General features: G+C 48.8%; 1 protein-coding gene across 1 annotated transcript in view; it reads right to left on the reverse strand.

Moving 5' to 3' along the window:
* Window positions 1-52: 52 nt before the first annotated feature.
* LOC133342345 (ras and Rab interactor 2-like) overlaps window positions 53-27,501 on the reverse strand; it is a 37,897-nt gene continuing 10,448 nt past the window's right edge. The window contains 12 exon segments of the mRNA XM_061551452.1: window positions 53-5,588; window positions 5,590-5,763; window positions 6,211-6,377; window positions 7,579-7,710; window positions 8,317-8,685; window positions 9,150-9,288; window positions 11,190-12,376; window positions 13,660-13,751; window positions 15,232-15,304; window positions 16,419-16,533; window positions 17,043-17,247; window positions 19,348-19,421. Coding sequence (XP_061407436.1) covers window positions 5,472-5,588; window positions 5,590-5,763; window positions 6,211-6,377; window positions 7,579-7,710; window positions 8,317-8,685; window positions 9,150-9,288; window positions 11,190-12,376; window positions 13,660-13,751; window positions 15,232-15,304; window positions 16,419-16,533; window positions 17,043-17,247; window positions 19,348-19,382 — 2,805 coding nt within the window. The 5' untranslated portion in view covers window positions 19,383-19,421 and the 3' untranslated portion in view covers window positions 53-5,471.

Raw genomic sequence — 27,501 nt, forward strand, 5'->3', positions numbered from 1 at the left:
AATTGAGAAAAAAAAACAAGAGAGACGCTCAAAGAGATTTGCAAGAGGCATTAAAAAAAACGGTTTACTTGCATACAAATATTACATAGTGTTAAAAACAGTGCTTTACACACGATATTAACGATGAATAGCGCAGTTATTAGCTTTCAGAAACAGACGTGTGAAAGTTAAACAGTCCTTCAAGCCTATGATGAAGCCCATACCGTACCAGTGGGCATCATTTAACAGGGAGCCTGATCACAAGTTTTGTTTTATGCATTCTAATTAATACATAGAGTACATTATGATGTGATGTCAACTACTCCACTATTGCATCATATTTGTTCTACATCACACACACACAAGTATCGAAGTGCATACATGCAAGACCACTGTAAAAAGCCACCACCTTTTTCACTTCCCATCATTCCAACAACTGGCGCGTTGAACAAAGAGGAACACGATCCCTGACGGAGACTGCGAAATTGCAATCAGTCAGGCCGGGGGGCTCCTTGGACACTTTCCCGATGCTGCAAGGCCACTTAATTCAAGACTTTTCTCAGATCCACCGCACTTAACTACTAAGCCCCTCTCTCTCGCTTCAAATGCAATTCGCAATGCATTTCTCATGACGATACCCCCCCACTCTCATAAAATTGACGACGCACAGAGCGGTTGGCTGCACGGGAAGTATTAAATTGCCAATGACTATGCCAGTTTTATTTACTATAATAATAAAAAATACACTTTTTGGAACGATGTCTTTTCCTAGAAACCAGTGGTGCAATATTTTTTTTTTATCAACGGCTGGGTAAAAAACATGTTGTTGTCCAAGAGCATTGACAGTGTTGGTATGCCCAGACCACATCTAGAAACCCACCCCAAGACACATCATCACGTTTCCGGCACTTAAGATGCGACAGACGTGGCCAAAATACAGTAAAACCTTGGATTGCGAGGATAATTCGTTCCAGAAACGTGTTTGTAATCCAAAGCACTCGTACATCAGTTGTGATCACGTGACGCTCGGCAGACAAAGCGTATACACGTACTACTCGTATTGCAAGACCTCGCTCGTTTATCAAATTAATATTTATTTAAAACTTTTGCTCGTCTTGCAAAACACTCGCAGACCAAGCTACTCGCGATCCAAGGTTTTACTGTTTATTTTTGTTGTTCTCGTAAATGCTGCGCTAAAAGTACCGAATGCTTTCCCGCCTTAAAATTACAAGATAACTCCACGTTTACGGAGGAAAGTTAACTTCATCATATCTCTCCTTAACCAATTGTCCTCCAAGAAGAACATCAGTGACACCTCAGATGTGATGCCTCCAATCTTACGTAACAATAATGACACTCTCTTTTGGATGTCTTATCGGTTTATATTAAATTTAAATTCTATTAAATTTAAGCCACTTGTTTTTTCTTTAACGTCCGCCACTGTGGTGATCTAATGCCCTTGTCCGTAACGTCCAGTCTTTTTCCGACGGCAGTTGTTTATGAGCAGGCCTCACTAGTGATGAATATTTTGGACAGTTTTTTTCACTTTTTCAGTGGCTGCCTGAACACTGAACATTCTCATAATACATTTGAACAAGGCTTTTTTTCTGATTACCCAAGTTTGGCCCCATGCTCTGACAACATTACCAGGCTGTGCAGCACGTGTCACGGCTAGGAGCAGCTGTTCACTGCCCCAAAAAGAAATCATTATTTTTCATCGAGAAGTGGCGCGTCGGGTTAGTGCACTGCGCGAATTCCAACCTGATGGAAGTTGTGATATCGCAAGATAACAAAAAAATCCCAATTATCCATAATATATACATTTATTACATGACATCAATGCATCGTATATGCCAATATTGCCATATTGAGTATGCTGTCATACACTGATATAAGAGATCAATACAGTATACATAATATTAAAATGTCAAGTAAAAACACGATCTTAAGTAGACAGTATGATAATAGATTGTGCAGGTGAATGTTTATTGTGCAGGTGAATGTTTATAAGACACATTTGCCACGTGGACAAATAGCGTCATATCACGTGAATAGAAATTGTTTAGGAAGATGATTGAGAACATAATGATGGCCAACCAACCACAGGAGTAATCTGCGTTTCAGAAATGTTTCTCTACCATCAACCACATACACACACGATCAGATACTGAAAGTTCTAACGAATATCGAATACCTTGATGCCGAGCCATCGAAGACTTTAAAAAAAGCATGAATTCCGTGGGAAATTGATAAGTCATCCAAGCGTTCACAAAGCAGGGCCTAAATAACAAAACATTTAGATATAAAAAAACATTTATAAAAAATGGCACAGCAACGCTGATATTCTGTGAGTAAGGTACTAAAATGCAAATGCAGAATGCAAGTCGGCTGAGGAAAATTGCTTCAGGTTGGCATTAGGATGTCTTCCAAAAATTTTAATAAAGCCACAAACACATGGTTGAAAATATAATAAATCATCTCTGATGTGTTTAAGACACTCGTCACAACAACCGAATGCAATTTAACCGCAGGTTTTTAAATTCGAGAACAACTTGGTAATGATGGCTGCATTGTTGGGTGTAAGATACATGAGCAAAATAAAAGTTAACTTACTGTTATACGAAGAGGTTTCCGTGCAGTAGTGGATAGATCATGGCCGATTAAGAGGACTTAAAACATTGTGATGATGGTTCCGAGTTGAATCTCATTTCTGCTCAGCAAATATGAGTTTCAGATACAACCAAGGGCTGAGTTGGGACATTTGCTTATGCGGCAAGTGTTATATTGGACAGACGGGACGTAACATTGGCGTAAGACTAAAAGAACACCAAAGGAACATTAAATTCTCCCAAACACAGCTGTCAGCAGTGGCAGAGCATGCTTGCCAACAAGGACATTCAATTGATTTTGATAACGTTGAAGTGTTATGCAGGACTAATTATCACTGGCTAAGATTAGTTAGAGAATCAATTGAAATTGATAATTCAAATAATTTTAATCGCTGTGATAGCTATAGACTCAGCGCAGCCTGGAAGCATATTATTAAGTAATACACAACACATTGCAATTCCTTACAGGTGAGTCACATGCTAAGTGGCTGATTACTGATCTATTACATAATTGCATACACTCCCACCTCCGCCTCTGAGCTCGAATCCTGATGGGTTCAACAATGATGACGTCACCCTGCTGCTCTATTTAAGACCGGAAGCAGGTGGATGGCTTTCCTATTCTGGCAAATCGCCCGAAGATGCTGGATGGAATTTCCAGCGAAGCGTCGTACTCAAATTGTAAATGTTGTGGATCCATTCTTCAACACACCGGTGGGCTAAAGTAGTGAACTATTTATCTTTTGTTAACGTGACACATTTTTTACTGATTGGCCGTGTCGGGTGGTGGACGGTTGCGACACATTTATCCATAACGCGATCTAACCCAAAAACCTTTATTATGAAAAGTTAGGGCATTGATTAAAGTTTTCAGATATGATCGGTATTTTACTTTGCAAATAACTCGGCTACAGGATAAGAGATGGATTAACATATGTCCAGGAGAAAATGACACAATATGCCACTCCATGAGATTTGATGGCACTTGAGAATTTAGTACAGTATTGAACTTATTTTGGCCACAAAAACAGATAGAGTACAGTATTGTAATTGCTCTATATTTAGGTAGCTTATATTTAATAATTAGTGCTTTGCTCAGCAAGGTTCTTAACTTTAAAAATCAAATTAACTTAAGAAATGTTCTAAGTTCGTATTCAAGTAATTGTTTTTTTTAAATCTTGCTCACCTGTGCTCCAAAGCCAGCTCAGGCCCACAGAAGAAGCCATAAATAGGTAAAATGTACATCTGCTGATACTAAGCAAAAGAAAATTGCCACGAAATATGAAATGCTACCACTGTTACGCACTTAAGTACAAAGGGCTCCAGCTCTCGGCCAGCCAATGGACAATAATCCATTCCTTGCTCCCCACACAGTTTACACATTTGTATTGTTGTCACCAGATATGCACCAAAGATGTCGTAATGACTTGTATCTGAGTGTGAACCAAGATTGGTAAAACTGTAAACAAGAACCGTGGGGAGCACGAGGAATAGCATTTTGAAAAACGTAATGGCAGGATGCAGACGAATATTTGCGGAGGTGAGGGGAGGATGCTGGCGGAGCCAATCGTGGACTTTTTTATTGCAGACTTACGAGTAAATATTACCGCGTTCACGATTGGCAATTTAAGTGTCGCGCTACACAACTATCCCACAATAATTGACACGTCGGCAACGACGGTGGGTAAAAACGAGGCAGTGATGACAGCTGGGACCGTCAGGGGGTGTGTCCAAGCTACGGCCACCAGCGAACAGCAACGGTGCACGAACGCCCGGCGATCAACTCGGTGCGCCGCTCGCCGTTGCCAACGGGCATCCTCACGCGCCTCCTTCGCCCGTGACGCTCGTGAGACGTCGCCGCTCGCGAATACACAATCTTTATTTAGACTGGAGGAATCCGATGAGCTGTGAAGCTCTTTATTCACAGATGGCCCAATAAGATGAAAGCGAGGTCACTCTGGCCAACGCACGCGACGTCGCGTTCGCCAAAGCTGTCCACGTGACCAGGCACCATGGCCCTGCGGGCAGATGAGCGATTCCCAACGCTGCCCCTACACCCCTGGCTTGGATCGTGACGTCACGGTCTCTCTCTGGACTGCATCGTATTCTAAGTGCATGGGAACTCCACAATGAGGTCACAATTCAAGTGCGTTCGTAGTGCCTCCGTTGCTGAATTCTGTGCGTGTTAAAACACACGTGGCTAACAGTGGCTCACTTCTTTCTGTCAAGTTATAGGGCACCGCAAAAAGGGAGTAGAGTTTAAGAGTCACGAATAATGAACTGCGTTTCCAACGACCACTTAAGAAACAAGACGGGAAGCCGTGCTGGGTCACGACACGGATGGCGTAGGACCACTTGGGTTTTGTCTCAATGTTCCATAAGCCACGCGCGGTCTGTGAACTTGGCCCCTTCGTCCCCTTCGTCCCCTTCGTCCCCCACACAACCCCCTACACCCTTCCCAACCACGGTCCGAAAGAAACAACTGCAGTTTCAAAAATTAACAAATCTGTGGATTCAGCTGTGGTATTAAAAACAACTTCAAGTTATTTAATCCAAAACACAACCCTGCAAGTTGACCTAAGCGAGAGACGCCGACGATCGCCGGTCTGTCTTCTACGTTGACCCCGTGAGATCGCGACTGTTTTTCCGAGGGCAAAGGGACCCTTACGTGGCGCACTGACAGGGAGCCACGCGGCCCAGTTGGTGGCCGCTGGCTCAGCCCGGCAAGGCTGCCACGGGAATCCAGGTCAAGCCCAATTAGGCCCTGGTCCGTGAACCAGGCTGGGTCACTTCCCAGCCGTCAAAGGAGTAGTTGCCAGATCGCTCTTAAATCCATACCTCCCCGCCTCCTCCGTGGTGCAAACCTCCCCGACGGGGGCCTCCTCAGGGCCCAGGCGAGGGCAGGGGGCTGGTGCCCAGGCGGCGGTAGATGAAGAAGAAGGGCTGCAGGCGCTCCTTGCTGTGGAGCTCGGCCTTGATCTTGAGCGGGTGCGTGTCTACCCGCGAGCTGTTGCCACGTGCCGTCCACCAGCAGGAAGAGGCCGAAGTTGGCCGGGTCCGGCACGCGGAACTTGTCGGCACACAGGCGGGACACCTCGTCCGTCGTGGCGTACGGATGCGTGGACAGGGTCTTGCCCGTGCAGCCGCTGTCCTGGAAAGCCACGCGGATGAAATTCTGTGGGGTGGGGCGGGGTGGCGGGGGTGGGTAAACAAGCATTATTAATAATAATTTTGAAATTCCCACATCTGCTGCGCTGCGAGATACCGAGCAGATGGTAGCACAGCAAGTAGACTGCTCGAATGAACCTGGTTTGAAAAATGGAACTTGATCATGTTCAGTTCGTTCATGATCTAATCAGCCAGAATACTTCCCATCTCATTCGATCTCAGAAGCTAAGCAGTGTTGAGCCTCGATAGTGATTGGATGGGGAACCACCATGCATAACCATGCATAACCAGGCTGTGTGATAATGCTGCCTGTCGTCACCAAACTCGCACTGACCAGCGTGGCGACGTATGGTCAAGCAGCCCCACGACCTGCATGGAAATCGAGGCCGTCATCCAGCAGCGGATGGACAAAAGGGAATGTACGTGCGTTTACGCGGAGTCGTGAGCGTTGAACCTGAATGTCATCAAAGGAGGGCAGGTCCTTGTTGTTGACCGTGCGCCGGCGATGCCACTGCCGCAAGGAGTCGCGTGCGTCCGTCTTGAGCCGCCATCCGGCCTCCTCCTGGTGGTAGTTCTTGAGCAGGAAGAGGGCGCCGTACACCGTTGTCAAATAGTAGCCCCCTGCATACCGCGAAACGCACGCACGCAGGGACACACGCACGCAGGGGTGCACAGATATGCATCAGTCGTCACCACAGGTTCCGGCACATCCTGAGAGAGAGCGTTCAAGTTCATGGAGCTCTGCTACAGATTCCCGCGGAGGTAATTACGTGCTCACGCGCGCTGCTGCTGGAAGGGCCTCTAGCAGGGGCTTGTGGGGAGCCAGAGGGTATTGTGGCTGACTCTTCCACGCTGGGACAGACGTCGTGGAAGAGGTGGTGGTCTCAAAGGTCACCCACGACCTTTGAGTTGACACACTCGAGCCTGCACATTTGCCCTTAACAAATTCTGAGAGTATAATAATACCACTGGCCTCATGTCGGCGCCAAACTCACACATTCCAATGGCTCTCGTAAGCCACTAGAGGCCATGATGCACCGGATAAACTTTCGCGTAAAAGCTGCACTGCCTCGCATTTTTTTCCCAATTGTCAAAATCATCGGTTGCCAAAATCTGGACAAATACGATCGCTACCCCCCCCCCCCTTGTGGGCACCCGGGGTGGCAGTTTCAAAGATATCCGTAGACCAAACCTTCTACTACATCAAATACACTCATTAAAAAAACGATTGTTTTCATTAGCTGGACAGACGTCTGTCGTTCTATGCCACTGCCATACCAATTTTTCACAGTTGCTCATTGTAAAAGCATTGCTGGTGAGAACTGTGGGTGAGGATTGCTGGTGACGAATCCCAGGAATGTTCCCTCGTGTATAAATCTGCCCTACAGTTGTGTGCTTGGCATGATAAATAAGAATGTTAACAACTGACTGTTGGGTCTTCCCGAGTATGGCTGAGTGGTAGGGCACAAGCCGGTTGTACCTTCTTCATATCTAAACCTGCTTTTTGTGTTTAGTTTGTTGTCCTTCCCTGGCACTTCCGATTAGCACGGTTAACTTGGTACGGTGCGAAATAAGTTCAACATATATACATACCATTACAGGTAAGGAACTAACTCATCAAGAAGATGACAGTCCACATACATTCCAGTTCCCGAGGGCTGAGGACTCCTGAGCAGCTACCATTAGGACTGGTCTCACAATCAGCTGTCGAAACATCCGGAGATTAAACTGCCACGGTTGGAGAGGCATCTTCTCGGCGAGATCTTTCCTTCACCGTAACGGTTCAGACAGTCCCAATCCCGACCGCCATAATAAAAGGCACCTTCTCCACTGAGCAGCGACGGGTCGAGCAGCTCCATCATGTACTCCACCTCCATGTCGAGGAACGGCATGTCGCAGCGCGCCAGCACGTACATCAGCACCGGCATGAAGTCGTCCGCCCCAAACATCGTGCCTGTGCATCGGCACCGAATCGACCAATCAGTGAACACAAGCGCAAGCGTTACCATGTGAGACTTCTCATATTGATTTTTTTACCTGCCCCCATCCCCCCGCCTAGACTATCAACGCAATACCCATTATTGCGCTTGTTATCGCATTATTCAAAGTGGCGACATCCAGGTCATCAGTTGGCTCGGTTCTCGTCCAGCAGCGAAACGAACCATGGCTGACAATTAGAAATGGCACGGGACTGTGTCCCAGGCAACAGCTGAATTGAACTGGGGTGCAGCAATTTTGCAAAATCATAAAACGCTCATTCTGATTGACAACTCCACGCCAACGAGCGAGCACGGAACCCGCCGACGATCGCTGTCGATTCCACGCGGACACCGGTGCGGCGGGTCCCGCGGAGTCTTAACTATTTTTCAGAAGCTACCTGGCCACAAACAATAGCTCATCACGTGGAAATTGAAAGTGACCAAATACTTGGGAGAAAAATCCACGAGACCACGGGGAGAACATGCAAACAAATATACAGCAGGTGTCGGTCAGCATCGAACCCACGACCCCCTGCATACCGGGCGAGGTAGTTAACATCTTGCCACCATGGCGCCCTTACCAAGGCCGCTTCCCATGGCGTCGTAGATGAACTTGCACGCCTTGAGCAGCAGCAGCACCTTCTTGGAGGGCGAGTAGGTGGCATGCATGTGCGCCAGGGTGACACGGATCCGCTCAAGGCAGGCGGCGTCCGGCACGTTGGGGAGCCGTACCGCCGCCCCTGCACCGGCCCCCCCAGCCGCCCCCCCGGCCGCTCCCCCGACGCCGCCGGCCCCGAAGTCGGCCAGACTGCTCTCGCGGGCGAGCTGCAGGTTCTCGCGCAGGCGTCGCGCGCTGCCGTCCACCGAGCGGAAGTCGCGCATCCACGCGTCCACCTGGCCCTTGAGCGGCTTGAGCAGGCACTTGTGCAGGGCCTTCTCGATGACCGCGTCTGCGTGGAAGGGACGGGGGTCGAGATGCCAAGGCCGGAGTCGGTGAGACCGGCCGGCAGAATGGACACGTACGAGAGCGCGCTTGGGCACGCGACGATGCCGACTCGTGGCTTGATGTGGAGTTTTATGATGTCGTCACACACGCGCACGTTAAGAATTTATCTATTCATGACTGGTGAATGTTGTGTGTGGGGCAGAGGGTGACATAGTAGCTAGCGTGCCGAGCTATGGATTTGGCGACCCAAGTTGGATACCCGGCCATGTACCTATGACAGTCTGGCACACACAGTGGTCACCCATACGAGCACTATCCAGGCTTAAGCCTGCATAGCTTCTGAGATCTGAATGATCGGGGCTCATTCTGGCCCATTGGAGGTGATATTATAGAATCCAGTTGAACTTTTATTACGACCCGGAATATGAGCGTGCTGATCCATCCGGAGGGCTCTGCATCTCGCTTTACCGATGTCGCTGTCGGGAATGAGCGACTCGATGGGCGGATCAAGCTCGTGGGTGTGCAGCAGGTAGGCCTTGAGCTGGTTGAGGAGCTGCCGGACGGCCTGCAACAGGTCCGAGCTGCTCTGGTAGTTGTTGCCGTTCTCCTGCGAGCGCCGGGCAGAGGTGGAACGACACGACAATTGGCAATCGCCAGCGCTTTATCTACGGAAATAAAAGTAAGTCAGAAGCGAACAGAAGAGATAGGAAAGAATGGGGCTCACCGACGCTGCTGTTAAAGAAATGTAAAACAAGTGGAAATGGGCAGGACACGTCGTGAGAAACAGCTGACGAGAGATGAGGCAAACGTAACCATGTGGTGGAGATCGAGAGAAGGCAGGAGAAGCAGGGGAAGTTAGCGGAATGCAGTGAGATGAAATCACAGAATTCGGAGGCCACTACCAGACAGCAGCAGCGAAGGAAAGGAAGGGATGGAAAATAATGGGGGGAGGCCCTTTGCCCAGCAATGCAACAACAATAACTACAGCGACAACAGTGCTGCAATGCAACACCGAGCCATGATCTTGCCCCACCCTATCTTGCTTCTCTCAAATATTACCACTCTATTCCATCCCGTTCTCTGCGCTCCCAACCTTGACTGTCCCTCTCCGTGTCTCCCTCGCCCTGCGCCCAGTCACACTCTCGTTACTTTTCTCTTCATGCTCCCCTTCACTGGAACCAACTCCCACTGCAGCACAGAGACATCATCTTCACTGGAACCTGGGGCTTAAATTCCACCTCGTCTCCTTCGCCCATCATCCTGCTACTGCTACTACTCCCTGTCCCCCAGTTACGACCAGGCATACCGCAACCTCTATCACTACCACTATCACTACCCCTATCACTACCCCTATCACTATCACTACCCCCCTATCACTACCCTCCTATCACTACCCCTATCACTACCCCTATCACTATCACTACCCCCCTATCACTACCACTATCACTACCCCTATCACTATCACTACCCCCCTATCACTACTCCTATCACTACCCCTATCACTACCCCTATCACTATCACTACCCCTAATGCTACTCCATGCCACTACCCCCCAGCTATGACCAGGCCTACCCCAACCCCTCCTTAACCTCTGCCACCTGTCCTCCTGTCACAATCACTACACCACCACTTTTAATGACAACCCCACTCTTTATTTCAACCACTATCATCTTATGTACAATTTTATTTTTGTTGTAAAGTGCCTTGGATTAAGGCGCTATATAAATGTACATGAGATAAGAGATAACAACAACGCCAAACTGGTTGGCATCCTAGGCGTTGAGGTTCTGCCGTTGTAAAAAAATCCATCCGGTTAATAATTACGTTCATTATTATGGATAATATGTTACGAACGTGGAGAGTGCGGCTGTCGGAAATTGAGCAACGGCATCGGCAATAAAAACAACGAAATGTCTGGTAAAGGTGCAGCCCTGCAACTGCCCGCTCATGCAACTGCTGGAGGAAGGGCCTCCACCAGAGGGAGCTCTAGGGAGCCCCTCTCTCTATAGAGGGTATTTGGCCTACTCTTTCACGCTGGCCAGACTTCTTGGAAGCAGTGGGAGTACCCACACTTTACCCCACCAGCAGTGGCCTGCCGGATCGACTGGTAAATAGAGGTTTGGGACGTTTAAGAAACCGGCAATGTTCGTTTTGCTAGATAAGGCACCACTGAGTTAGATTGCTCTTTTTCAGAAGTGACCTGGCCACAAATGATAGCCCAACAAAGTGGCCTATCATGTGGAATTGTATAGCAGCTAAATACTCTAAACACATGTTTCTAAATGTGGAGGGAAGACCCGGAGGACCCGGAGAAAAATCAACGCGACCACGGCGAGAACATGCAGACTCCAAATATAAAGGCGTCAGGATCGGGATCTAACCCACGACCTCCTGCATACCAGACGAGGTAGTTAACATCTCCTAACCACCGTGGCCCCCCAACGTGCTCACCATTACCCTCGGCAGCGTGTGAATTACAAGACACTCCTGACGAGATGTGGCGGGTACCTGTATGAAGGTGATGTAGTCCTGCAGGAGAGAGCCAAAGTACGAGCGCTTCTCCTGTGCCAACTCCACAATCTTCCGCACGACGCGCCGCTCCGGCGTGAGCAGCAGGTGCAGCACCTCGCTGAACTTGCGAAAACTCGAGCGGACTTTCCCTCGCAGCGCCAGCGCGGTGGAGCGGCGTAGCGCCGGCGGCGTCTGGTAGCTGCTCTCGGTCTCGTCCACCTCCAGAACTTCGCCGAATATGCCTTCCTCCTCCTCCTCCTCGTCGTCCTCCTCCTCCTCCATGCTGCTCATGGAGGCCGAGTCGAGCTCGGGGATGGCGGGCACCTTCCCGGCGATGAAGTCAAACAGGCTCTGGTCGTCGCTGAGCAGCTCGTTGCTCAGAGTGTCCGAGCCCTGGTCGTCCGCCAGAGAATCGTTGCCGTTCGTCAAGAAGCAGCTCCCGCTGAAGGCGTGCGCGGAGGAAAGCGGGACCCGGTAACCCGTTGGCGTGTCCGCGCTCTCCGACTCCTGCCGCTCCCGGGGCTTCTCTTCTGACGGGGCCCTCTCCAACTGCACATGATCGACGTGGTCCGCCACCCAGCCCACCTTGGCCACCCTGCCCTGCGTAGACAGCGGTTTCTTTTCAACGGGCGAGCTCGACAGTTTCTTCAGCCTGGGCGGAGGCACTGGCCTCACCATCGGCGCCTTCGGGACATCGTAGCTGCCGCCGCCGCAGCCGCCTCCGCCAGCGTGGCCGTTCACGTCGGGCGGCTCACGGCGCGGGGGGACGACGCCGGAGTCGGACGAGCCGGCTCGGTGGGTGGCGGCGACGGCTGCGGCATCGTCGCCTTCTCCCGAGAGCGAGTGCCGGAGGTCGTTGCCGTTGCGGGAGCCCGCGCCGTCGTTGGAGCTGCCCCGGCGGCGGGGAACGGGTGGGGGCGGGCGCGGCGGCGGGGACAGTTGGCTCGTGCCGGTCTCCGTGGAGACCCGGACGCCTCCGGCGGAGCGGCTCCAGGCGCGGCGCAGCGAGGCCCCTTCCGTGTGCTCCTCCAGGAAGAGGGGGTTGATGAAGCAAAGGGCGCGGCCCTTGGGCGTGGCGAGCTGGCAGGGCGCCCGCGTGCGCACCGACGGGCTCCCGCCCATGTCACCGGTGTCGCCTGTGCCACGCTCGGCCTTCCTCTGGTTGCGCGAGGAGTTCCAAAACTCTGGAAGAGAAAATAAAAAGTCTGTTGTTGGAAGGAACCAGAAAGAGAGGAAGACCTCAGAGAGAATGGCTTTCTGGTGCCAGAAAGATGTCGCACTACTTGAGCATATTGGCAGACAGAGGAAAGTGGAAACAAATTACGAACTGTGCAGTGGACACCCACGGGCTATTTGCCCATGGATCGTGATGATGATGGAAGAGAAAGAGGCGCCACAAATCCACCGCGCGGTTACTTTCACGGATTTATTTTGGCGAGACACCGTCGGCGTCACAGTTAAATCCCGCTACCTCCGTCCACCCCTTCGTATAAATGGGCAACACCGCAGTTAGTCGATGGGGACTTCCACTGCTTCCAAGTTGTCTGGCCAGCATGGAAGTGTAGGCCAAATACCCACCCTTCTAAAAAATGTATGACCTGCCTCCCTCCTGGACACCTGTGAAAAAGAACTTCATAGCTCATCAGATTCCTCCAGTCTAAATTAAGATTCTTATTCTGCCTGTCTGGATGGTGGGCAAGGGTAGGCCCAAAATGCATTCTAGGCCCGGCTCTCTTGAGCACTCTCATCGGCAGCAGTGGCACGGGCAAGAACTTGCAGCCCTGCGCCTTTACGGTCAGCAATAACGTGTCAGTTTAATTGCGCGAGTACAGGATGTTTAACTAGAGGCGCGTGAAAGTTCACCGAGATAAGAGTCTCTTTGACAAAGAAGGTGTGGCATGTGGTGTATGGTACAGAATGCGATGGTGAAAAGGGAACGATGATAAAGAGACATCAAGATAAAAAAAAAACGTGTACTTTAGGGAACACTTATTGTACACGCAATTCCCACCACGAAAGAATCCTTCAGTTCGATATTTCCCACAGATATAGGTGAAGTGGTGCGCCAACAAAAAGAACGTTAAAAGAAATAATTTATAAAAACTATGAATAAGCTGTGAAATACACAGGTAACGAAACGTGTAAACCCTTTTCTAACAACGTCGACCAATTTGTATTCACGATGCGCAAGCAACGTAAAACGGTCTACATATTGTCACTACACGAGTACAAACAAAGGATGAAAACTTGGAATACTTTCACAAACGTGAGTTTAGAATTGGTGCGGAAATGTTACACACGCTCTATCATAAATTCCCGTAGCAATCTCGAAGCAATAACCTCGGTTTATATCCTTTGAACGTCATAGCGATTTACTGGGTGGTAGTAATGAACAAATAAATCAACAACCCGAATGGCCCCTAACGGGCTGTGACAGAGCGAACGATAGCATTGCCGGCGCACGCACCTATTCCCAGGTGAGAAATGGCCTCAAGCTCCTTGGCGGACGTGGCGGCGTCAATGGCGTGCGGCAGCTTGAGTGTGAAGGGCAGCACGTCCCTGGGGGGGGGGGGGTGAGCGGAATGGCAGGCACTCGGACTCACAAAACTCACGACATCAGCAGGCCCCGCGAAACACACAACAAGCCAGGCTCTCGAGTAAAATCTCTTTGAAAAAGGCTGCCCACCCCCTTCCCCCCCATCCCCTCCGCATTACCCCACACAACCCTCCGCTGAGCGTCCCGGTGCTACGCACGAGTTGCATTAACGCTGCAATGACAACGCGCCGCTGCTCCTGGCTAGGGTTGCCACCTGTCGTCTCGGTTGTACCAGGAACGTTCTTATTGTTGACGTAGCTGTTCTCGGAAATCTGTGTACGTCTTCCCGGATGTTAAAGTCCTGCGGTTTTTTTCTGGCAGTTGCGTAAACAATACACCGCTCGAGATGATCTCCTCTCCCGTGTCCGCCCACCAAAGTCAAACGACTTTCCGGTGGCGAGCGCATCTTAGCGATGGCAGGTTGCCCCGCAGGTGACATCTCACGCAGTGCAGAGCAAGAGGTGTCACGCCGTCTGCCTTTCGCCGCAGCGGTCGCAGTAAGCCCTCTACTTTTGTGGAGTAATGGACTGCCACGTGGCCAGTTTGGAACTTGGCTTGCCGACTTGGGCGCGAATTCGGATCGGGATGATGTATTTAAATGGAGTCTCCCTCCCCCCTCCCCCAACCTGTCTCCTGGTATTGCGAGACATTCTTCGGCTTCGCACGATACGTCCCTGTTTATTGTACTGTACCTACTCACAGGTGGCAACCCTGCACTAGGCCTGCTAGGTAACCGCACAGCGTGGTGGTCACGTAAATACACTGGATTACAGGACAGCTTAGAGCATCCGATCATCACAATTAATTTATATGCGAGGTAGATAAAGCGTTTTATGCGTAAGAGGTACAGTCAAAACATCATAAAATTAGTTACGAGCGAACTTTAGCCTAACATCAATACAATGAAAATACAATTACTGTAGTCAACATAAATAAGGCACATATCTTCGAAAAAAGCTTAACATGAATACTTATAGTAATTTGTAAATACAATGCTGAATGAAGGCCATCCCTGAATGTCTGTCATGACAGTTGTTTGACCATACTTCACCATGCTCATCAGTGCACGATGGTGAACGGGGCGGGAGCAAGAACCGGTTCAGACAGCACTCGCTACTGATATCAGCCATGGCCAGGTATCAAACCTAAGTTATCCAGGTTCATAGCGCAGTGCGGTAACCATCGTACCACCACTGATTTGGTAGGTAGACCATTTTTTAACAATGTTAACATAAACCAACTCAATTATGCAAAGTTCAGTATACAAATTGAAACTTATTCTGAGCAAAAAAACAAAACCTCATTCAACCAGTCCATGGCCACAAACCTCAACGTGTTTTCAGTGTTAGTCAGCTGTTGATGTTTCCACGCATTCTTTGCATGCACTAAACGAGGCGTAAAACAGCGCCGTGTTATTGGTGGACTGCGAGTTTTCGAACCCACCTGCTTACACAGTAGAAGGCAACGAGGCGGAAAAGGTCGGCAAAACTAATACTGGATCCCTCCAGAGAGAAAGCTTTTATAACAACAGGGGGAGAAGAGGAGGGGGGGGGAGAAGAAATGAGAAAAAAAATTCAAAATACGACAACACTTTTGTTTGTTTGCTCGTCCACTGCAAATTTCGTGAAAAAAATAAAACATTTCATCAAAACATTTAAAGAGCTTTTGCTATCGCGGGTCGATGGCGCAGCGCCAGAGGCCACGAGCGAGCAGGCACGAACAATATCGTCGCCAAGCAAACAGCAGCGGGCGGCAGTAACGAGCGAGGTCGCCAGAAAGAGCACGCACGCATTTCCCCAGAACGCTACGTAACAAAAATCACATTTGCTTTGCATCAACCATGGGGAATGGCATCGGTGTCAGTGCCGGATTATCCTAGTAGAAAAAGTAGCATATGCTATGGGCCCGCACTTTCAAGGGCCCCGCGCTAAATGCTTTCAAGCTATCAATTTCGGTTCAGTGATTCTGCACTTGCTCTATTACTATACCGAACGACTGGGTGTTTAAGGTTAGTGATTTGCCGTATTATCTGGCTGTATAAAAAATGAAAAAATACAATTACTTTACTATGCAAGTAAAAAATGTGTGTTTTAATATTTGTGTTTTTTTCTTATTTAGGGACCCTTTATAACACATGCTACAGGCCCCGCACTGGCTTAATCTGGCAGTGATCACTGTTGTTGAGGTACAGGGGATGGCGAGCAAAGGCTCTTTGACGATTCGTGTTGAGCCGGAGGAGGAACATCAAGATCCAAATTTGCCATATTCGATAATTACATGGCAAACTTACTCAATCGAGACTATACGTAGCAATCGTCACCCCATCCTGGCAGACCGATGCCCCAGGTCACTCTTGCAAATGGGGCAAACCCTGGTCTCTTTCAGTTCACAACTGGTTGGAGAAAATTAAATCTAACCAACAACTCTTGTTACCTGGGTCGGACCCGAGATGGACCCGACTGGATGCTGGCGTGCCGACAAGATTTCACTCTGCGAAAAACCATCTGGCCGGAAACTAAAGCCACTAAATCTCCAAAATAAAACTTAGCAGCGCCGCGTTAACATGGGGGAAACTGTGACTGACAGGACCCCTGTGGAAGTGTATCGTCTAACTGTTTCCAGCCACTCACTTGACTGCGTTTCGATGATGGCAAAGTCTTTGACGAAGCAGGATCCTTCCTCGCTCGAGAGACGCACGGAAAGAATTTTCTTCTGAATGGTGGATGATCTTCTCACTAAAAAAGCCTGGGTTCAATACAAAATATCAGTCAGAGGGCATGTCTGACCATACTTCACCATGCTGCTCAGTGTGGGAGTTGGTGAAGCGGGGGTGGACTCAGGACCAGCACTGATGTTAGCGCCATGGCCGGGATTCGAACTCAGGAATGCCGTGTGTTTACGAGCAATGCGCCAACCGCTTTACCAACGCCCCACCTCAGGACAAAATAGGGTGCAAGATCTCTCGCACAACATTGCAACCTTCATCGTTTAGAGAATGTCCCGCAGAAGTGGAAATCTCAGAACTTCTGAAATCGCTGCAAGCGACCCCTGGTCACGCAGCAGAGGGAATCACTTTTTCGCCTGACCTCCGAGCCAGCGGGTCATCTTTTAAAATTATCGACCGTACAGCGCAATCTGGCCCATTCATACGACGGCAAACTTAGCTCAGCGGGAGGTCGCTCATTCTCCTGCTCCCCCACCCCCCCCCCATTGAGTGGAACTCTCTTCCCTCAGCAATCTGCGTGCAGTCTCACCCCGCAGGGCTCCCTCTGCAAGATGTGCATGGCCTTGGCGGGGTTCACGGTGAGCTGCAGCCACACGGGGTGCGAGAGGATGAGGCGGTCGAGGACGCTGATGTTGCGTCGCGACGGCTGCCGCGGCAGGCACCAGGAGCGCGCCGGCGGGGGCCGCTCCTCCAGCTCATCGTAGTCGGGCTCGCAGCCGGACTCGTCCATCATCCTGCGTGCGATGGACAGAATGCTCAATGTCAATTTGAAGATCGCATTCACCGTCGTCAAGATACCCAGTGGCACCGCTCATGCCTGCTTCCTCCGTCTCAGATCACTGCCACCTCCACACACTGCCGTTTTATTTCCTCTCAGCTCGCTCCAGAGGTCGCAAACGGGTTTTGATTCCTTACCCGTACCCGGCCGCACCAGGGTCGAAAACGGGTACCCGTACCCGTACCCTACCCGATACCCGGCTACCCGTACCCGGATGAAGCCATGTTGCAGGCGTGGGTGGGTTGATTCTAGGAACTTGAATTGTGAGAAGAGACAAGACGTTGGGAAATGAGTGACAAACGGTGACTCACCAGTGACTCACGGCCTACCCGTACCCGGCCGCACCAAGGTCGCAAACGGGTACCCAGTACCCGTACCAGGCCGGGTACGGGTAGCCGGGTATCGGGTAGGGTACGGGTATCGGGTACCCAGTTGCGACCTCTGGCCTTGCTCTACTCCACACACTTCTCCTACCTCTGCCCTCTCATCTCACTCTACTCACCTCCACACAAAGTGCAACCTCTCCCCTCTACTCTCACTCTATTCTTCTCCACGCACTCTCCTACCTCTCTCCTATCATTGTACTCTCCCACACAATCTCCCACCTCTCTCCTCTGATCTCATTCTGCTCTCATCTACATACTCTCAGAACTCTCCACAAAATGAGGTTTCTGCATCTTCGCTTCTTCTGCCCCTATTGTGGAAGTCCTTTCACCCAGCCATCCGTGCTGTGGACTCCCTGCCTCTGTCCAAGTCCAGACTCTCCTTTTTTCCTCTGCCTATGATGGACTGCCTCTCTCAATAACAAATGTAAAAAAGCCTACTCTCTTGGTACAGAAGGTTGAGACGAAGTCACACGTAAACACTATATAAATCAAAACCATACTGACGAAATTCTAAGTCACCCGATTACAAATCCAAACGAGTGGTCACCTGCTGTCCGCTTTATGCCGTTGGGGCTAAACCAACATTGAGCACCTGTCAGGGCTGATACAACACGCAAGGGGATGGACGGTTGGGCAAACACCCCACCTGGCCATTTAAGTCCGGTTCCGTCTCGCGTTGGTGTTGATTCATTTTAGATTAGTTGACCTAGGGGAGGCCCCTAGATTGGCAGGTGAAGGGAAATAACCACAGCTGTCACCGAAGCGCACGGTATGAATAGGAATCGCACGCGGGGAGATTGGTGACTGCTGCTGCACAGGTGTGTGGCAATTTCAACGCGGATTGCTCTTGCGCTTTGACACGCAAGAACGGGCACGCCCGTCCGCACGCAAACTTTTACCACGATGGAAAAACACCGCTGTCCTCCCGGCGCAAGTCAACACAGCTCAGCACACGCAAGCAGTACTGTGCGCAACAAGGTCGCATAGTTTAGATGGAGTGCTCTTGCCAACAACATCTGCTATGCCAGCAGCATTTGGTTAATAAGCCTGACTCTGCTGATTAGTATTATTATTGTTGAGCTTTATTTTACCCAGGAAAGCCTCATTGAATCTAATTATTATTTCTCGGGAAAATTCTGCCAGATTTTTGCAGTAGGGGACAACAAATTTTATGATTTTTTTTTACTTTGCAAAAATTGGACCATAACGATCGGGCACACATCGGCCTACTCTTAAGAATGACATTACCGGATCTTTAACCGTCAGTGTAGTATATTCACGGTTCTTACACCTGCAGGTATTAACCAGGAGCAGCCGCTGGATTCGAACCGGGAGCCTCTGCAACAAGCGGCTGAACGCGCTACCACTGGGTCACGTCACTGATGAGACTCAGAAGGTCGAAACTGGTCCACAAATGCTGCTCGATAATGTTAAAGTGGAAAAACGATAACGGACTGAATTTTTGTTTCTATTTATATGTGAGAATAGACCAGAGTTATGATGATTTTCACTATGACATTAATGCAGTGGTCAGAATCCATGTGGAGAAGGTGTCATGGTCAGACTCAAATAGAATTACGAAGGCAAGGGCACACACGCTGCTAGAACAACCTGCAGGGAACATGCAAGACGGAAAACACATTTGTAAAACACATTAAAAATCACTTCACCTCTGAAGTTTACTGGGGCCAGAAGTGACTGCCATTGTGGAGGCGTCCTTTGTCTTCTGACATCAACGTAAATCCTGAAAATTAAACAAAAGACGTTTAAATATCATTAACATCCAAACAGGAATGCAGGTGATGAGGCGGTAATGCATTTACATCGATGACCAACTATCTGTAACGAACCCCAGTTTCGTGATGGGCGGATCGAGTGTGCTGGAGAAGCGCGTGTGGATGCCAACACTTCTTCCAAGACGTCGTCTGGCAGGCATGGAAGAGTAGGCCAAAATAATCTCTCTATAGAAAGAGGTGCTCTCTAGAGCTCCCTCTAGTGGAGGCTTATCCCACAGCAGTGGCAGGAGCAGGAAAGCTCAGGGCTGCACCTTTACCTTTTGCTCATTTGATATAAAGAAATGATAAAAATATGTAACGTTTCATTTGTACCATGTTATTCATTTAACAACAAATACAATTACATTAAATTAATATAAATCTCTGGTGAGACCTCTCACTTTGGGTGCGTTGTTAAAAACCATTGGCACCACACGGTCAATCTGTAATGGCCGGGTGGGGGGGGGGGGCGGGGTGCGAGCGGGGTGGTGTGGGGTTAAGCTGACAGTGAAAATGTCAAGCCAAGGCTTGCTTGTGTGCAAAATTCCAACACACGCTGACCTCACTGGAAAACAGGAAAGGGATAGTCCCAGCGAATAAGGACACATGTTTTGGGGCTCAAGGCGCCTGTGTGGTTTAAGTTATCTCATTGAGCCTCAAGCCAAGGGGAAGTTAACGCGGGGGTGAGAGGGAACTGACATTCGAAGAAAAACGGTCTTTGGATGTAATTCAAACAACGATTGCGCAAGCCTTCAAAACAAACCACTGTGCGCCTAGGAAATAGCAAAACAACACAGATAGCTCAGGCCGCAGAATGTATATGTAGTGAGTTCAACTGAGTCGCAGACGTACTCCTTGGAGGCAACACATTTATTAACACCAACACACGAGGTAACTGCCCCTCAACAGAATAGCAACCTATGGTGGTGACCAGCAGGCTAACTACACTAATTACACCGTAACTGCTACAATGGACCGGACCACAGCTTGGGTCCAGGTCCACGTGTTGGAGACTCTGTAGGACGTAGAACGTAGACTGAAGGCTTCTTCAGGATGAACAACAACGCAGGTCCTCTCTGGGGAACCTGGCTAATATTCTCTGATGGCGTGGCTGGCTCCGCGCTTGGCCATGACCACCTTCTGGAATCCTCTAGCAGGATCTGGACCCTGACCACGTGACCACCTCAAGCCCCCACTGGGGGGCCCTCTGTAGACTTAACTGGTCACGTGTCCTCTTGGGTCAACCAGAGTGCCACGGCCTCCAGTAACACCTTTCCTTTGGCAAGCACTCTCCCACCCGGTCCTCTCATGCTGGCATTGTACGCCAAGCGTGATGCCATCCAGCGCTGTCAATCAGCGCTGACCGATCCCCTCTAGGGCCGGTACTGCACCCACATCCTCGTGGTGTCCACGATGTCAATGCACTGCACGCCGTGCCTCTGTAGGCCCGGCATTGCACAGTGACATCCCGCGATGTCACTACATATACATTAGTTATTTTCCAGAGTTTCGCCATGTTTATAAGTGCTGCAAAATGTTAAACAAACCTTCACACAACCCAAACTTTGGTATTAATTATTCCGTGAGAAGTAGGCTGTACATGAAGTTATTTTCCGAAAACAAGTCACAAGAGCCGTGAGCATGAATTATTCACGAGTTCATGACAAAACGACAGCCTTACTGAGTATTTGTACCGATTCCTTGCTAACATTTGACAGTTGTCTCATAAATAGACAAAAAAACACGCTTGTTTTGAGTACGAAATCGTCAGTCCAACACAGTACAACACTGGAACAACTGCCAAAGGCCTTCGCAATAGCTTTAAAATGCTTTTTTTTTTCCCCCACAAAAAAAAAACGCGTGGCAAATTTAACCAAGGCCAGGGCTAACCGCTACCATTCCACTGCAGTATTAGACACGTTAACAATGCGTCGATTATTCCGTTAAGATCGATTGTTACGCTCACGATGGCTGCATCATATCGCGTCTGTAAGAATCGCTAATTTTCAAGTCGGTATGTGTTGTGACAAATTGTTTGACGATGCTGCTGCTTGCATTGGCGGTAGTACACAATCACAGACAACAAATGAAAATTCAACCACTGTTCGTCAACGACACTGTGGCCTTAAACAAGACCAGTACATAATAGGTGACGTTGCGGGAAATGCCCCTTCTTCGCAGCCTCTCTATTGCATAATTTTTTTCTTTTTCATCACGACACAACATGAGCTCCGAGACAATACCGCTATTGCCATTGGAGGAGGAACGGAAACTCCGTGAACAGCAACTCCAATTCGGCGTGGCGAGAATCATACGTGGGGGGTAGGGGGGGGGTGGATTGGACTCGCTGCCCCAGCCAAGTAGGGACCACGTGCAGGCCCGGACTGGCCATAGGGCAGCAGTCCATAGAGAAAAGGCCCCAGTCGGCCGGTCCATTCTGAGGGCCGGTGGGCCGGTCTATATGGGGAAATTGCGAATTTGATCGGAGCAAAACATAGGGCTTTTTTATTACAATATTTTATAATCTTCTTGGTTCTTTCGGTAAAGTCACGTAGAAGGGAAGTAATAAAATAATAAAAATAAAACATAATAAAGGAATTTATTTTATTATATAAAACAACTTATTTTATTATATTATTATGTTTTATTTTTATTATTTTATTACTTCCCTTCTACGTGACTTTACCGAAAGAACCAAGAAGATGTATCCCTGCAGTCACGAAAGCTTTAAATCGAAATATTTTATAAGCTCTAATGTGTACGCTTCATTGCGTATTTACGCTCTCAGTTTGCATTAAGTCCCCGTATATTCGGCAGCCCCAAAGATTCTTCCTCACCGGCCCGTTTGTTTGTTGGACCCAGCCCCAAATGGGCCAATGAGATCGCACGGCAATTTAGGCCCGGTGTGTTTACAAATACCTGGGACGATTTTTTGTCCCAGTCCATCACTGACCACGCGTAGGAGCATGAGGATTTATATGGAGGGGAGGGGAGGGAAAAGGGGGAAGATGAAAAAGGCAACTAACATACTGAGGGAAGACCAAGGGCCGGGGAGAGAAGGGGGAGAGTGAGCAAAGAGGGGAGGAAAGATAAACCCTACAAATAAAATAATATACATGCGGAATATGGGCTCATGCGCTAACCTTCCACCGCTCATGGGTCCGCTCCCCGCTCGTTCATGGCTGCGGGGCGCTGCCCCTCTTTACACCCATCCCCATCTTCCGACCTCCTCGTCCCCTGCTCCCCTCGTTTTAGGTTTCGTAGGAAGGGAGACCGAACCTGGTCTCGAACTTCCATTCCCTCCCTTCAAGCGTGTGGCTTCAGTGGCTTGATAGTAGCTTGGGCTAAAAGGGGTGCTTGCTCCACTGCTTCCACAAAGGGGGGGGGGGGGGGTCAGGACCTATCCAGTTAGCCATATGGTCTTCTTTTGGCCGTAATATTAAAGGTTTGAAGTAGAGCGTGTTGACGTTTTGGCAGTGCGTCGTGTTTCAGGCCCCACAGAGTCGATTGAACTGAAGGGGTGAGATTGGTACGACAAGACGCTTGTTCAAAAAGAAAGTCTGCGATCTCCCGGGAGAGTTTTGCAACGTCTGGGTATAGCTAAAAGGTGCATGGAGGTAGGACTGAAACGTACCCCGGGGGACATCTGGGATAATCCGGGGACACCTCCATGAATTTCGCTCTTCTATCATTGGTCATAAGCAGTGGCAGGATGTTAACTACCTCGCCTGGTATACAGGTCCCACCTGATGACGTACGCTTGTGTTGCGCCCGTAACATCGTGATTTAATCTTATTTTATTTTATACCTACGTGACTTTACCGAAAGAACCAAAGAGTATGGTATACAGGAGGTCGTGGGTTCGATCCTAACCCCGACGCTTGCTGTATATTTGAAGTTTGCATGTTCTCATGGTCACATGGATTTTTTTTCCGGGTCCTCCAGTTTTCCCTCCACATTTAGAATCAACGTGCATTTAGAGTATTTGGCCGCTAAGCATTTCCACATGATAAGGCACTTCGTTGGACTATCATTTGTGGCCAGGTCGCTTCTGAAAAAGAGCTATATAGCCCAGTGGACATTACCTGCTAAAATAAAAACAGTTGAATTGTTTTAACATGTTAACATAGGTGCCGCGTATAAATTTGAATTGAATAGGCCTCAGTGGAAACTACCTTGGGCCAGACTGACGGTCTCGCCAGATCTGTGTACACTCCTGCAAGGAGGCCTCAAAGGACAGACACCTGTTCCAGTGATTCCTAGTAACCGGTCTAGTGCGGGCTATACTTTGTGGTTTTAAAGCAGTGTTGAGGAATGTGTCGAGTTTATTTTTTATTGCCCTGTACGTGTTGCAAGAAATTGTTTTGTGTGACCTCTGCAGCCGACGGCATCGTGGGGGCTGCAATTCGCCATGGCGTTTAAACAAAGAAAAAATATACAACCCGTAAAGATTTTCGCAATTGAATTACGACTCCCGAAATCGCGACAATTTATCAAACTCTCAGTCGGGGTGAACTGTTATACGCTTTAATAACGATGTCAACTCCCAAAAAAATGTCAAGACATTTTTTTATGTCAAGACATTTTTTTTAGTTGATTTATGCTTAACCATGTGAGCTGACTTGCGGTAAAACGAGGACTTAACAACTTGAAGCAACTCCTACAGTTCAGGAATATTATCAGTCAGAATGCGAATATTTATTTCTAGTGGAGGAATCCGATGAGCTATAAAGTTCTTTTTCACAGGTGTCCAGTACAAACACACGATAGTAGTGCAACGTACAAGAAAGGTCAACAAATCACCCAAACACAAATACAACAAAACCATCCCACATCCTACAAGACAAAGCCCACTGAGGCATTTCACTTATTTTTTCAGAAGCGACTTGGCCACAAATGAGAGCTCAACAAAGTGGGCCATCATTTGGACATTCATAGCACCAAAACAACCAAACTAATCTCAACAAACCTGTGATGCAATAATAATGTGTTTGACAATAGCAGCTGCATGTCCAAAAACATTGGGCTTCGAGAGCCTCCACTTCCGTGTTAACATTCCTGAAGGACTGCTTGCATGGACAAAGATTGGCACCAGATGTTCGCCAGAGGAAATGGCGCACTCCCCATCTCCACCTTTCTTTCTTGTTGGAGAGATGCATGTCTGGTGTACGTTAATTAATGCGAAACGAGTCAGCGGTCCAACGGCCGTGTTAAAAAAAACATGGTTTTGACAAACTGAGTGAGAGAGCCGGGCCAAGCGGGCTCGTTTGTTTCGCATGAACGTGCCCCTTTGTGAAGTCACGCGTGGGAAGACGGCTGTAACCAATCGCGCGGAAATGAGTTGCAAAGCGGAGGATCGCTCGCGATTGTGTTTAGAAACGTTTAGACAGGGTGACACAATATTACAAACACTAACGTGCAATTATATACAATTTTCGCAGAAAAAAACCCGAGAGTTACCGACGAAAATGTTCACATTGCCGACACAAGAACTGGTTTAAAATCATCTTGCAAGCCTTTTTGAGACAACCAACGTTTACAATCGTGAGCTAGACCAAGACACATGGCAGGCGTGATCACGAAACGGCTCCATCAACTGAATAAAAACTAAAACTATATTTATTTTATCAGGTAGGGCCAACTGAGCTACACTGTATAGCTCTTTTTCAGAAGCGACCTGGCCACAAACGATAGTAAACCACTGTCTTCTGTGCTCCGTCAATGTAAGAGGAACAACAAGATTTCACAAACTCTCCTTTCCTGAAGCCCTCTCGTCATGGCCAACGACAGAGAACTCGACTTTGGCATCGAGCTCCTGAACCACATCGTTGCCATCATGCCCAAGAAGATTATAGACTGGGAATGGGTTGATAGCCAACCGTGCAATGCTGCTTGCACCACTTAAACTATTAAGCATTTTATTTTAACAGGAAAGGCCCACCGAGCTATGGAGCTCTTTTTCAGACGTGACCTGGCCACAAGTGGATTATCACGTGGAAATTGATAGCAGCCAAATACAGTACTTTAAATGCACATTGATTATAAATGTAGAGAGAAAAACCGGAGGACCCGCAGAAATATCCACGCGAGCAAGGGGAGACATCCAAACTCCAAATATACAAGCATCAGGGTCGGGATCGAACCATAGGCGAGGTAGTTAATATCTCACCACCGCAACTGAAACTCTCACAGGAGTAAATACTTCCGGCAAGCCATGTATTTAAAAAATAGACTGCCAAATACGCAGTGCGTGGTGCATTGTGTCCAGTCGTGGAACTTCCTCCATCAAGGAGGGCGGTTGTGGGTCAACGTCTGGGGCTTGCGAGTGACCCGGGACCATCAGAATAACGCATCCCGGTAGTTGCCATTAAGCGATGCCGCCGGTTCAATTAGATCTTCCGGCGCGGCAGTTGAAACAACGGTGCGGGTTTCTTAAACCCCCTCCCTCTGCCCGCCACCACCTCTGCCTAAAGCGGTATAAATGGGTTAGGGCATAATCAGTCCATGGTCAGGTAACCTGTGGTGGGGTATAGTGTGGGTATCCCCCCCACTCCTAGAAGACGTCTGTATACAAATAAATCGTCTTCAGATTCATAGAGTGGGGGCCATTCTGGCAGCGGTAGCGGGAGAAAGTAATTGCAGGGCTGTGCTTTATCTTCTTCGATGCCCTAAAAAAGCACAAGGTTTTTAATTTAGGTCATGTCTGAGCGAGTCTGTACAGTACGGCCAAAAAGAGGTTCACTGTGATCGCCGAATTTTTTATGTGGTACAAACAATTAAAGCTGAAAGCCGTGGTTATAAAATAGGACAGTAATGCTGTGTAAAACTTAAAGTGTCGATTCTTGAATCCAATCGTGATTCCAAACCAGAACAACTAAATTTGAAAAAAGGGAGTGGTGGTGGGGTTGGTAGTCACATACCTTACTACTACACAATAACTGAATCAAACGCCGATGACCAAATCCGCAAGAATGCGCACACAATCTCATTAAATTCTCAGAAGCCAAGGGCACGATCGGGCCCGGATACTGCTGGGAGGGGACGCGACCACCACGCGTGGCGCAGGTGTTGTCGGCTGCTGATGCTGCTACGTGGCGAAGCTGTCAGCAGAAGGCAATGCAGAAAAATCCATTTGTTGTACTGCACCACGATCCAAAATGTGCACTCCGCCTTCACCAGTCGACACCGCTCACCCGACGTATAAACGTGCCAATGTTGGGCTAACGTTGGCACGACGTTCCGTGTTGACTGGGCAGTGGTGGTGCATCCAGATTAAAAAAATTAACCCGTAAAAACAAAGTTTTTCACTATAAATCCTTTATATGTGTGGCGGCTAGAGTCCTCTCGTTCTCTGGCTTGAGATGGCTGCCACCTATGGGTCAGATGATTGTCTGCCACCATTAAGCAATTGGTAATTAAAAATTTTAAAAAATTTCCCTAAAGTGTAAAATTTAGGAATTTTTTTTTCACGAAAATGACTTGTCACGCACAACGAGTCTGTGTGCAAAATGTCAGCTCGATTGGATCACGGGAAGTGGGTTAAAAAACGACCGAAATATTTGCACGGTCGTAAGCAAGCAAGCAAGCACGCAAGCACGCAAGCAAGCGAACTTAATATAAAGGATTTAAAAACAAAAACCCTCGACGACCCACACGGCGTGGAGTGGAGGCCCTAATCCCCATCCAGCGCTCGATTGACATCCGGTGGTGGATTGACATCCAGCGGTGGATTGACATGTACACTGAGGGTCATATACGTACGTTGCTGACACCAAGCGGTCATGGCAACGGGTGGATTACTAATGATGGGGGCGGCAAGGCGGGCAGCCACGGGCAGAGTGAAGGAATGCTGCTTTCAGCTGGATTACCAACCGCAAAACATTCCTGAGGTTTCAAGCCAGGCTATAGCCTTCCCTCCTTTACAAGACCACTCGGTTTGGTGCATTCTTCTTACACATTCAAGTTTATTTTATTTTTTAAAGGCATAAGCCCATGTACAGTGCCACAGACTGGAAGTCTAGAGGTTTTGATTGACCCCATAGCTGTCAA

Source organism: Lethenteron reissneri, chromosome 14, assembly GCF_015708825.2.
Source record: "Lethenteron reissneri isolate LAM-NWPU_2019-01 chromosome 14, ASM1570882v1, whole genome shotgun sequence".
Classification (NCBI taxonomy): Eukaryota; Metazoa; Chordata; class Hyperoartia; order Petromyzontiformes; family Petromyzontidae; genus Lethenteron; species Lethenteron reissneri.